General features: G+C 41.9%; 1 protein-coding gene and 1 long non-coding RNA gene across 2 annotated transcripts in view; one reads left to right on the top strand and one right to left on the bottom strand.

Annotated features, from left to right (window-relative positions):
* Positions 1 to 13,266, top strand: part of LOC309337606 — a 144,520-nt gene that overhangs the window by 47,835 nt on the left and 83,419 nt on the right. The window lies entirely within an intron of this gene.
* The window catches only part of BABAM2 (BRISC and BRCA1 A complex member 2), a 128,948-nt gene continuing 124,666 nt past the window's right edge, over positions 8,985 to 13,266 (bottom strand). The window contains exon 12 of the mRNA XM_081854200.1: positions 8,985 to 9,340. Within this exon, the coding sequence (XP_081710326.1) occupies positions 9,277 to 9,340 (64 nt within the window). The 3' untranslated portion in view covers positions 8,985 to 9,276. The remainder of the gene's footprint in view (positions 9,341 to 13,266) is intronic.

The raw sequence follows: 13,266 nt of genomic DNA, 5'->3' as shown, positions 1-13,266 counted from the left end.
CTTTGCTTTTACCTTCAAGTAGCCCATAATTAGGCTCACACACAGGGTGAGTCATTTATCAAAAGCAGTCCAAAGTGCTATTACAGCCAGACACGCCAAGGCCCGGCATATAATTATATAATCCACCACCATGTGGAAATTGCCCTGTTAAGCCACCTGACCCCATTAGCATGAAGATGTTTTTCCCCCTTGTTGGCTAGAAGTACTGTTAGTGCTTGGCAGGAAGACGACTCCTCTTTACTCAAAACTCACCTTGTTCTTGCTGAAACCAGAAAATGCCATCCCGTTTCCTTGGTTCATCAGCGGGTTAAGGGAAACTGGGATTTGGCATCCCGAGGCAAGCAGAAGATGCCGAGAGATGGTGTGAGGTCTTTTCAGATGAGGTTTTTCTGATAATGCAGAACAGGAACACAGAAAGCTGCCTTGCACCACTAGAAGTTGGTGTTGATGTCTTGAGCTGGACGGACTGATTGACAGTGACTCTCTAGGATGCCTCTCTCCCAGCTGTTCCTGGAGATGAACCTGGGACCTTCTGCACGCAAAGCTGAGGTTCTACCACTGAGCCATAGCTCGGATGATATTTCTCAAATCAGCATCTCCACTGCATCAAGGGAATCCAAACCCTTTCCTCTACAGAGCATGGCAGTTGTAAGGAAACCGGTTCCCCCAGGATCCAAACCTATGTTGCAGCTGAGGTTGCTGCAGGGGAAATGCAATTATTATTATTATTTATAAATTTTTTATTGGGTTTTTACATTTTATAAAGACACACACACACAAAAAGACAAAGACAACACATATACAATTTCATACCCTTACTTTCTTTACCCTCTTTCCCTGACTTCCCCCCACCCCCTCTTCATACATCCCAATTCCGATAATTAGTTCACCAAGTTCTTATCTATAATCTTAAACATATTATTATTATTTTTAAAACTTAGCTCTTTTTACTTGTCCACATTTAATTTATCCAATTCTCTTATAAACATTAAATCCTTTTTCTAAGGTCGACCTAACTTCCCTTCCACGAATTTCTCCCTTTATTATATTAATTATAGGTCACAATGGCCAAATACAAAAATCATAAAATTTTGAAATTCTATTCTCCCCTCCCTCCCTATCCTGGTTTCCATCCCTTCCCAAGCAAATGTCCACAAAAACAGTTCCTAGCCCGGATTCCTCACATCCGAGGCCTTCAATTCTCTGTCAGTCTCTCTCTGCCAATTTTGTTGGTAATCCTTTTTGTTGGTCCTCAGGTCTCGAAGGAGTTCTGTCACAGTCACATCAAATTTTCTTCCATCCAAAATGTTTAAAAGCAATTGCTGCAAAAGGTCAGCTGCTCTCCCATACTCAAAGAGGAAGTCCCGATCATGTTTCTTTATTCTTTTAAATTCCAGTATTCCAAGTACTCCAGGGACTTCCTTCCTCATCTTTCTCATCTTTCGCAGATTTGTAATCCAAAGATCTTCTTCTTTATTTTCTGACGATATAGGCTTCTGGTTGGTATTTTCCACCTGTACTTTCTCCACTCCTTCTTTCCTCTCCGCCAATTCCAAAGATGTCTCTTCTGGTTCAGCTGCAGATTTTTTATCAGTCGAATCCTTTATGCATTCAGCAGAGATGTTTGTTTTAGAATTCAAGGTCATAAGTTCTTTGTTCATAGCCGTACCCTGCTCTTGCAAGATTCCCACGAGAAAAAACATTTTTTCTATCTCTGCCAGTAATTTTCCCTCTGCAGCCATTGTAATGTCTCTAGTTCCCCCTAGGGGGATTCCAATTGCTTAATAGTCCTTTTCCAACAATCCGTTACTTTGTTGTTTATTACTACTTTGTTTCCAACCACCTCAATTCAAATGTAACACCTTTAGTTCAGAGAATTATTAAATAGCAAAGTTCTTGACTTTGACCGCCCGTTTGACAGCTCCTTTGACAGCTGTCAAACTCCTTATTCTTTTTCCTCTGGCACACACACAGGACGCTCCCGGGTTCGGGGGGAGGGGTTACACAAAAACTTCCAAAATTCCTCCCTTTCTCTCCAGCACAAAGACTTCTTCTGTCAAATTCATGGAAATATCTTTTATCTAGCACCAAAAAGACAGTAATCTCTCCACCTTAGTTCTCCAATCCTTGCTTTAGATCGTTTGTAGGTAGGGGGGGTGCGGACTTCCCTTTAGCACATCCCCCGGTCGTGCCGAATTCAAAGGTAAAAATTTTAAAGTCCAAATTCCATTCTACTCACGGGTTGTTTGTTTTCCAGTCCAAATTTTGGGGAAAAAGTCAGCGCTCTCCGGCCATGGCTCGCGGCTTCGCTCCACTGAAGTAGCGGTCTACTCACAGCACCATGCCGCTCTCCGTACCCTCTCCGTAGCCTTTAAAAAGGCTCTTCGTGGGTCGGGGAAGGCGCTTAAAGGTGCCCGCCGAGTCACCAAGTCCGCAGGCTTCCGCGCCTGCGGTTTCTAAGGGTCCCCGCGTCGCCAGCGCGGTAAGACCCGTCTTCAGCAGAGCCGATTCCCTCTGGAGCTCGGAGGGAATCCGCCATTAACCGATCGCGCTAACCCGGAAGTCGGGAAAATGCAATTATCCCTCCAACGTGAGGTTTCATTATTTTGTGTATTCTGGTATATATGTCTGAGTTGCAGGCACCTACTGGATAGCGACCCTGAAGTCAAAGGCGGGTTTCCCACTCTAACTGAACCCGGCTACTAACCCGATGATTATGTTCTACATCCACTATTGAGGGCAGCATGTTTCTGAATGTCAGTTGCCCGAAACCGCAGGAGGGGGGAAGTGCTGGTGCACTAAGGTCCTGCACGTATGCTTCCCATAAAGGTCTGGTTGGCCATTGTGAAAACAGGATGCTGGACTAGATGGACCACTGCCCTGATCCCAGAGTCTCTTCTAAAGTTTGTACTCTTTCCCTCAATGCCTGCATTGTTTTAATTCTGCCGTAAAAAATAATCAAATGCAGTAAACATTTTCTCCACGATTACAAAGATGTGGGGCATATTTGGGTGTCATTTGAACATTCTGAACCCCAGCCCAGAGAGATACAAGTTCAAATCCCTGCTGAACTCTGAACCATCCTTGACCACATACTTGCAGCCCTGCCTACTGCACAAAGTTGTTGTGAGGATAAAATGAAGAAGTGGAAGAACCATTTATGCTGCTTTGGGGGATGTGGCACAGTATAACCTTTTGGGAGGAAGTGTGGGATAAAAGTGAACCAACCAAATAAGACCTTTGCCAACTGCAGCCATATTCCACCCCTGATGGGACCGGTGTGCTTTCTAAATGTAACCTAATGGGGATTGCCCCATGGATGTGACAAATTTTCCTATTGACTACACCATGACCTATATTCGCAAAGGCAGATTTCAGGACATTTCTGGACGGAGCATTTTCTACATGTAGCATTTTACGAGCGGTGACTCAGAGCACTGGTCAACCACAATCCCCATGTTCTGGATTAAAATCCCCGTGCCAGCAACTGCTAAGCCGGACATGTAATCATATTCAGCACATGTGGCATTAACTGTTGTTGCAGCAAAACAGTCGCCAGAGACCTAACCTTCCCGCCCCAGTCAGATAAACAGGACTCCTAGCTGTAGATGCGTTAATAAGATACCTTATGCAAGCTGGCGCTGCAATCTTTCCAGACACACAAACCCCCAATGTGTTTTGTTTTTCTTTTCCAAGGCAATTATTAACAATCTTTTAGCTGTAGGGGATGGTGGGTGAAAAGAAACAACATGTCAAACTGAAACCCAGCTCGAATTGTCATGAACAAATCCAGAGGCACGACAAAGGTACCCCGGCTCACTGGCAGACTTAACCAGTTTGCAGAAATGACTTGCCGCACTGCAATTCAAGGACTTTTACAGCTCTGCACAGTCGGAGCAGAACACCAGAGCTCTGCATTTCATTGGCAAGGCTTTGCAATCCTCACAGGTGGAAAAAAAAAGAAACATTATGGCTTCAATACACTTCGATGAAAACATGTAGCGACCCACAGATCAATTTTCACTGCAGGTGGCTTGCAAAGGACATTTATTCAACAAGAACACATTAATTCTTCAGCCAGTTCTGGAAACAAGTGCGCTCAAGAGAGCTACCCGCATGAATAATGTTAGACTTTTGCTCTCTATTTATTCTGAAGGCACCTGCAATTAAGCACTTGCCTCCTTTCCAGCTATTTAAGATGGCGTCTATTCTTTATTGGCTTATGAAAGCCCTCACATTTAGATGTTTTATTTCTTTTTAAGTGGTGCCGGGGACTCGCTTGATGGTTTGGATGGTGGCCTTGGCAAATCAGCGGGGCACCTGCTAAATATTCTACGCCTGCATTCATTGTCCATTTCTTGACACTTCAAACATTACGCTCAGCAATTGATCTTGGCCTCCCCTCTTGCCCACATTCCTTCTCCACAATTAATTGCTGTGCAAATCAAACTGCTGCTCGGTGGTGGAAAAGAGTGGCGCATGTGAACACAGGTGAACGGGAGGCCTCATAAGCCCTAAAGGCCGTGCAACACAAGGCAGGGTAAGACGCGACGGCAGCAGCAGCCAACCTGCATCCTGTTGATTGTCTGCGGAACAGGGATGGGGAGCAGGAGCCACAAGACTGGGAGAAAGAAGGAACTGATCTGCCAGTAGCCTGCGCTTTCTTCACAAGAAAACAACTGCCTGAAACTTTTCTGCTTTTCTCTTTCCACTGTAAGAAGAATTACTTGGGCATAATTGGGGGGAAGGGATGAGGAGCACAGCAAAGAAAGGGCTGATCCACACTTTCTCTTGTCCCACTGTTTTTCCCCAGGGGCAAACAGCAATTCGAGTTTTCTCTAGATAGACATCTGCTCCGATTTAGCACTGAAGAGCAAGTTTTCTCTGGGAAAGGAGTGGGGCAAGGGTGAAACCGCTCAGACCTGTGCCTAGAAAGCATGAATCAAGCGGAATACTGCTTGGACTTGTGCTTTCTAGACGCAGGTCAACTGGAAGTATGGACGAGCTCAGAGGGATCAGCTGCCACCAGCCCATTTTATAAACTGCTCCATCCTAGGCAGGCTTAGATTTAGGGGGAGATGAACCAGGTTAACACCTGGGGTGCCAACTTTGGAGGTGCTCATCACATACTATCCACTCACAGATGAAACAACGTGCAGAGTTTGTTTTCACTGGCAAAGCTGGAAACAACAATGTGCACAGTTTTCTCTTTCGTTATCATCCTCACCTGGGTGGTGGTGGGGGAATTGACAACGTTGGTGCCTGTTCAACAAACAATGTGAAATGAGAAGAATTGCAATCAGATCCCTGCATGGAAATGTACGATTTTAATGACAAGAGATAAATCATGCATGTAGATCATTTCTCAAACTCACAAACATGGGCTACAAATCCAGCAAGAAGGTATTCAAAAATTGAACCAAGGAAGGGAGGGGAAATGCCATAGAAACTTCCTGCCAACCCTTTGGTCTCTGCTGGTATAGACTGAGCAGCAGATCCAATCCTGTACAGGGCTCTGCCACCACCACATCATATCTGTTTGGGCTCATAATGAACATTTAGCAATATGTATCTCCTATATTTGCATCCTTCTGATTGCTCAGAATAGCCGAGTCACCTTAATTTCTAGTTTCACAAGCCTTTGAAGGAGGTTAAGCTTAGAGATAGTGACTTCTGAAGGGGACCCCGATAGCTTCATGGCTTCAAGGGTGATTTGAAACCAGTCCAATTCATTTTCATGCAAATCTTTTCTTCTTTTTTATGCATCCATGTAAATATAAAGTATAAGGAGAATATTGGCACACATGTCAAAGCATCTTATAGCTCTTCCAGTTAATAACAATAAAAGCATTTTCCCCCATGACCTATTACTAGTGATACCCTTGATCTGCAGCGGCTCTGTATGATCAAGTTCCCACATGTCAACAATAGGCTTCTGGTTTTTATAACCATAAGCCAAAACATACCTCTCACCAGGCTTTGGGAAAGAGGAGGGCAGCCTAGTCAAAAAAGGTAAAGACATGTGTGCATCAATAGTGGAGCCCACAGTACTAATTTAATGAAAAGAAATTACATGACAGTGAACCAACAAGATTTCCCTTTCACACACACTGTTGTCAGGTTCACCCGAAAACAGAAGTGAAGGTAATAAGTGAGTAGCTGCATCTGGAATAGAAGTATTTTAGGGTTTTTAAAAACCCACCGTAAACCAGCTATAAAAAAGTGACGATGCAATAGTTTGGGAGAAGGTTGTCTGTCTTCGCAGTAATAAACGAGTGGCTGAATGGTGTCATCTAAAAGGAGAAAAGAGTAAATGTAGAAGCATGCTTATGGGTACCTGCAGGTTACAAGTGAGGCAGTTTATTTTGCAAAGAAGCAGATGGAGGCGATTAGCTTCCCACACTTATTATTCATCCGATTCTATGCATGCATTGTATTTGGAACTGAGAACCTGCCAATTTGTGGTTTCTTAAATGCTCATTAATGCTTGGCCATGCCAACTCCCTGGAGAAGACCCTGATGTTGGGAAAGATTGAGGGCACAAGGAGACGGGGACGACAGAGGATGAGATGGTTGGACAGTGTTCTTGAAGCTACGAAAATGAGTTTGACCAAGCTACAGGAGGCAGTGGAAGACAGGAGTGCCTGGCGTGCTCTGGTCCATGGGGTCACAAAGAGTCGGAGATGACTAAATGACTAAACAACAACAATGCCAACTTGTTTTTAGACACTGATCCATCACTGATGGAACTGAACCAGAAGGGAGATGTAACCTTGCTCACCTTGGAAAGTTCTAAGCATAGGCCCCGATGCTACGTACCTGGGACTAAAGTTGCACTGGAGCAAATCACAAAACACATTTCCTATATGGAACTAGTCCACTGCACTTGCTATGGGGATCTATGGGTTCTCTATGTGATCTTATATGGTACTCTGGAAAGCTTCTGGGAAGAAATGGACTTTTGGGTTCTAGATGACATTTTTTTATATTCAGCATTGTCTTTTTCTAACTTTTAAAAAAAACCCCACTCCTATATATTTGAATATTTGACCATGTAATTGACCATTATTGACCAACGCTGACCAATCCTACCTAGAAGCAACTTCAATATAATGTTGACTACATGCAGGATTCATGTACGATGTAGGAAAATTGGCCTTGTGCGCACATGCCTCAAAAGATTTGAGCCCAACATGCTGGTGTGGAGGTAGAAAGCCCTGTAAGCCACCTAACCTGGTGAGAAGACCTCTGCCCTCTGAGCTGCTCTGGACCATGGAAGTCCTTCAGATACTTGGAACTACAAATTCCCATCAGTCCCAGGTAGCACAACCAACTGTCAGGGGTGATGGGAATGGTAAGCCAGAACACCTTGAGGGCACCAGGATGGGGAAAGCAGACCTAGTCTGGTAAGAAGACCCTGCCCACTCCAAACTGTATTTAAGCCAGACCCTTGGAATGCAAGATTGGAACTAGTTACGTGGGTTAGCATTTATTTTACCTGTCTGTTAATTTTGTTCTGAACTTATCCTGCCTTAAGTCTAGATTACATCATTGTAATAATTACTTCATTGTAATTTGCTGGAGCTTTAAAAAAAACCCATTTTTTAAATAAAAATGTTCCGCATTTAAAAAAAATTGTTTATTGCTATCTGCTTTGGGCACGGTTTACGGTGGGAAAATGGCATATTTTTGTTTTCGTCAGCTAAAAATATCTTCTGTTAGACAGCGCTAATGCACAATTGGGTGCCTTAAAGCACAAATCCTGGTAGTGCAATGGCAAGGGGAAGCAGGCTCTATCTCTACTAATGGGCAATAGAGACAAAGCCTGCTGGATCAGGAGGCAAGATTCCCTTGTGCACACAATGCCAGCAGAAAGAGGCCTGCTGACCAGGTGCACCCAATCCCTGGGACAAAGTAATTGGGTAGTAATAATAATAAAGAGTACTGTCCACTAACCTTCTAAGAATGATGTTCTATGGGTTCTATCCCACTAAGCAGCCATTCAAAGTATGTCTTAGGTACAACTCTATAATGTTAGTTACATTTCAAGGTATAGTGTCATATTAGGCAACTAGAGGTGTTCTGGATACAACAGCAGAAATTATTCAGTTTTGTTCTGTGAATCACAATGGAACTAAAGTATGTTTTCCGCATGCTATTTACGAACGTTTGATTCCCTGTTGGAAAGCACCCTGAGCTATTTACAAAATATGGGAAGTTAGTCCACGGCTAGTCAGACAAGCGGCTTGTCGAAATGTATCACAGGAAAGGAACAACAAATGGCTCAGATGCTGAATGTACAATTCCTGTATAAGAAAGAATGATGCATCCAATTATGTTTTCTCATAAAGTCATCTAGATGTGAACTAAACCATACATTTTAGGTTGAAAGACTATGCATTATAAATTAATAAAGGTACTAATGACACTGTTGACGTTGAAAGCCTGTTCAATAGTGGCATTTGTGTTTTTCATCAGAGCTGTGCCGTGAAATGTGAATTCATCATAACTTACACATTTAATTTTTAGACACTACTGGTATTCAAATAGTAGACATTTCTTGGTAGCATACTGGATAATAATAATAATAATAATAATAATAATAATAATAATAATAGTGACAAGATAGCTCATCTCAGATTTGGTACTGATAACAAGAGTACAAAGCAGAATTCTACAACATGGGGGACTTCCAATTAGAAGCACTAAGAGTTATGTGCCATCATACTACCTTCTGTAGCAATTAAAATGTTCCTCTGGTTTTGTTCTTTCAGACTCAATTGGAGATAAATCTTGAATACAAATAATTACAAAGGCATAATACGGCAGTGCTTCGTCTAACAAGGCTTATTGCTCAGCTATTTTCTGTTTACTTCTAATATGTCAAAAAGTTGAAATTCATCATGGAAAAGTTCACAAGAAAGCCTGAAACACTGGTATAGAAAAAGAATTCATAAATAAGGCATCACGGGAGGGGGGGCACATCTATGCAAATTATTTTTAATTTTGATCACACAGATAAAATAAGAAATGTGTTTGCATGTAGGAAAAATGAGCAAAATATAGCAAAAAAATGTTTAGTCAGCCAAGGTCCTCATATAGACAAGAGTAAATTCAATCTGTGGTGATCACAACAGCACCCCAGAGGCAAAACACACCAAGAGACTGAAGTCCAAACTACTTGCGGGAAGCCATCTTGCAATTTGTTGACAGGCAATGACATAAGACTCTGTTTGGCATCCTTTCAGGATGAGGTTGTCTCCCCCTTTTATGATCTTAGAGTTTTCCATTGGCAAATGCTGCCTCCTGGAACTGAGGGACAAATGTTTTGAAATGAGCCCTAGTGGAGGAAAGAAAAGGGTTGAAGTTAGTAAAGAACAAAATTATTTACTATTATTATTCTTATTATTAGAATTTATATACTGCCCTATGCCCGGAGGTCTCAGGGCGGTTCACAGAACGAAACAGAGAACATACTGCACAGGGCAAGATCTTCTAATGTGCAAACCTCAAGACAGATTGGGAACTTTTCTCAGTTAAAAATCTCCTTGTGTAACACCTGTGCCTGCCTCAGATCAAGTCCAGCAGCACGATCTCTCAGCCCCAAATAATGTAAAAGGGATATCCTTGCTACGTCAGAGGGCTATATTCCTCTTCATTTAAAAAACAAACAAACACCAAACAGCAGATATGTCTCTTAGGTCTTGAACCATGACCAGTTTGCACACTTCAATCTTACTCTCAGTGAGTTTCCCTGTTATTTATACCCCAGCCACTCTTTACTGCGATTCTTTATTGGTGTTTTGTCATGGAATCTGTTATCATTCCCACTGAAATAGATTTTGTAGGCAGCTAAGTATCACCAACAATGGCTCTCTCTCCTGTCTCTCTCAGCCCAGATATAATAACTCTAATTCTTTTAAACTAAGCAGAGCAGTATTTTGCAGCAATCAGCATGAAAAATGTACTCCCCTCCATAGAACTTCAAGAAATGGACATGCCTGCCATTGTCTGTCATACCATTTGCTTCGGTGTAAGGTGGTAGAGCACCTCTGACATCTTTGATTGTCACGTTTTTTGGTTAACTGGATTCATTCATGATCACAGGGCATGGATATTTAGTAGAGCAACCAATGGAGATAATAAATACTGCAGATGGTCATAAACTAAAATCTGCTTTCAGGTAAGTAGCAGAGCAGGCTGCCAGAGGCAGTTAGAGTTGATCTTAAGGGGATCAGTTAATTCAAGTTTTTGAGAAAAAAACATGGTATTTTAAACTAACTTAAAATCAGAATATTTTGTGTATGTTCTGGAACTGATGAGTGCATTAACTGAACATTTTAAAAAGGTTTAGGTTCAGAATCCTCTCTTGTTCCAATAATGGGCAGAGAATGTCACATTTACCCCAAAGCTGAATAAATTCAAACAGTTTCATGATAATCTGCATCTTGTAATTGAAGAAGAGTAAATTTAACCCACTACTGCTCACTTGCTAGGCTAAAATTTAAATTTGAGCAGACACTAGCCTCCCTTTCTTTTTTCTGTAGAAGCGTTATTCTACAGATTAATATTTCTCTTTCCTCTCATGCTGTTCTGGGTAAATTTCTGGAGAGAAGGTAGCTGTGAATTATATCCTTTGCTTTATTACAATGATTATTATGAACAAAGTTGCCAAAATCCCAGGCATTTCTTAATACAAATTCTATGCCAAGCATCCCTAAAGCAAGTAAAGGGGGGGGGGAATAGCTCTGAATGTCACAATCTGGATAGAGACATTAGCAGCTTCTGAACTCCAATTATTCCTCTGAATGGTGGAGGTTGGAAAACCTGAGTAACCATAGAATAACAAAACTGGAATATATCAAAAACAAAGTAGCCCACTTGCCAGCAATTCAAAACTTCCCTTGACCTAAAGCAGACTCAAGAAACGCTATTGACTTTATCACAAAGACATCTGACCGTATCATAGAAATGCAAATGGGATCTAGCTGTACAAACAAGCCAACTCCTTTTGAACATTCTGTAGAAGGGGAATCCAGAAGGATGCTGTGCAAATTTCCTCATTGTCCAACAGTGTAAACAATTTGCCACCGGTTCCCTGAATATTCACACATGTGTTGTTTGACACAAAATGAACCCAATGCTTAAACGACTGTTGTGCAACTAGGCTTCATCAGAGCTAAGCACAATGTGTTTCTTCTTCCTTTCCTTGTTTACACAAAGCTCTGATTTTTGTGACTTGCAGAAACTAGCTCACCCATCTTCTAAACATACATTTCCGAGCACGATTCAAAGTGTTGGTGCTGACCTTTAAAGCCCTAAACGGCCTCGGTCCTGTATACCTGAAGGAGCGTCTCCACCCCCATCGTTCAGCCCGGACACTGAGATCCAGCGCCGAGGGCCTTCTGGCGGTTCCCTCATTGCGAGAAGTGAGGCTACAGGGAACCAGGCAGAGGGCCTTCTCGGTAGTGGCGCCCGCCCTGTGGAACACCCTCCCATCAGATGTCAAAGAGATAAACAACTGCCTGACATTCAGAAGACATCTTAAGGCAGCCCTGTTCAGGGAAGTTTTTAATATGTAACGCTGTACTGTTTTTAACACTTGATTGGGAGCCGCCCAGAGTGGCTGGGGAAACTCAGCCAGATGGACGGGGTATAAATAAATTATTATTATTATTATTATTATTATTATTATTATTATTACTATCACTACTACTACTACTACTACTACTACTGGGGTCCTAACCGTAACAGAATAAAATGATACCTCTGTTTACAATGTCTTGCATGCAATATATCCTCCCCTTTTTTGCAACAGCACAATATTGGCCACTTCTTTGATTTTAATTGATTTTTATAATGTAATATTTTTTAGAATGTGTGATTATCTGATGGTTTGATTGTTGATGTTGTTAGCCGCCCTGAGCCCGGCTTCGGCTGGGGAGGGCGGGATATAAATAAAATTTATTATTATTATTATTATTATTCTTGTGTTTATATTTTTCTTTAAGAGGCAGTGTTTTATAGAGTCAGTGTATCCCCCACCCATTCTTGGACCTGTGGGAACCATTAACGGAGACAAAGCCTTGGGCAAATTATGCAGTTGCTCACAACATTAGCTTGGTATGTAAAACAAAATACGCCACACTGCACTCTACTATCATCTTGAGGGATGGAACACAGTAAAAATCAATGCAGCCCCCTGTTCCCTGCCTCAAACTGGTTGTTGGAACCTGATGGTACTGCCTGGGAGCAAAAGGGTAGACTGCAGAATAAAAAAAGAAATGTAACAGGCATATAAATAAGAAACTTGGGAGTGATGCACATGTTATATCCTCCATCACCACTACTGAAAACATAGACTCAGATTTGTCATGGTTGCCTTAAAACAGGAATACTCTGATCTGCTTTATCAGAGACCACTACACTTGCACTTAAATGTACCTGAGACGAAATAAAAGAAATGATTAAGAGAATGACAACAGTGGAGAGTGGAACTGTCAAAATGATACGCAAACTCTGTATCTTTCCTACCATGTCTCATTATATCTGTATGTTATATGGAATTGTTTGAAGATGCTTTCGCTTTCAAGGAAATCGTTTGAAGATTTTTTAAAATAAATAACTAAACAAACAAAAATCATAGTTTAAAAACCAAACTGGATATCTGTGGAAAGGGGCACAAACCGCTTTATTGGTTAAAGGTCTACAAAGCCATCTCTGTGTGTGCAGTGACCTCCACAAGAAGCGCTGAAAGCTCTTGACTGCTGTCAGTGCAGTTACCACAGGCTGGATATCAACCAAAATAGAAAAGGTGTGATCCTACAAACCCTTATGGTTGCAAAGAGAATATCCTTCCAGCCACGAAGTATAAAACACTCACTACCCACTGTTTAGTGGTCTGAATACCTCCTGCCCTTTCTACATTTGAATGTATATCTTCTAATTGTCAATCTCATTTGGATATTTATTTGGACATAGGGACTCTGTGTGTGTCTGTTGTGTGTGAGAGAGAGAGAAAAAAATGATGTGCTAATGTGAGCTGAGGATGTTTCTTCTTGTTATATTTGCCAAATAAAAATAAAAGAGGAAATAAGGTGTACGCAGGAAGTAGGGCCAGGAGGGAAGAACTGTGTGTGTGTGTGCACACACACATGCATGTTTAGGTACCATGCATCAGGAAGAAGCAGGCAAAGTGTAAGTGCTAATTGCACACATGCCAGTCCAGAAGCCAAAATGTGTATGTGAAAGATTTAGTCAACTTAC

The sequence above is a fragment of the Podarcis erhardii genome (genome assembly GCF_964252035.2).
Source record: "Podarcis erhardii genome assembly, chromosome: 3".
Lineage (NCBI taxonomy): Eukaryota > Metazoa > Chordata > Lepidosauria > Squamata > Lacertidae > Podarcis > Podarcis erhardii.
This window is presented reverse-complemented; position numbering and strand designations above follow the sequence as displayed.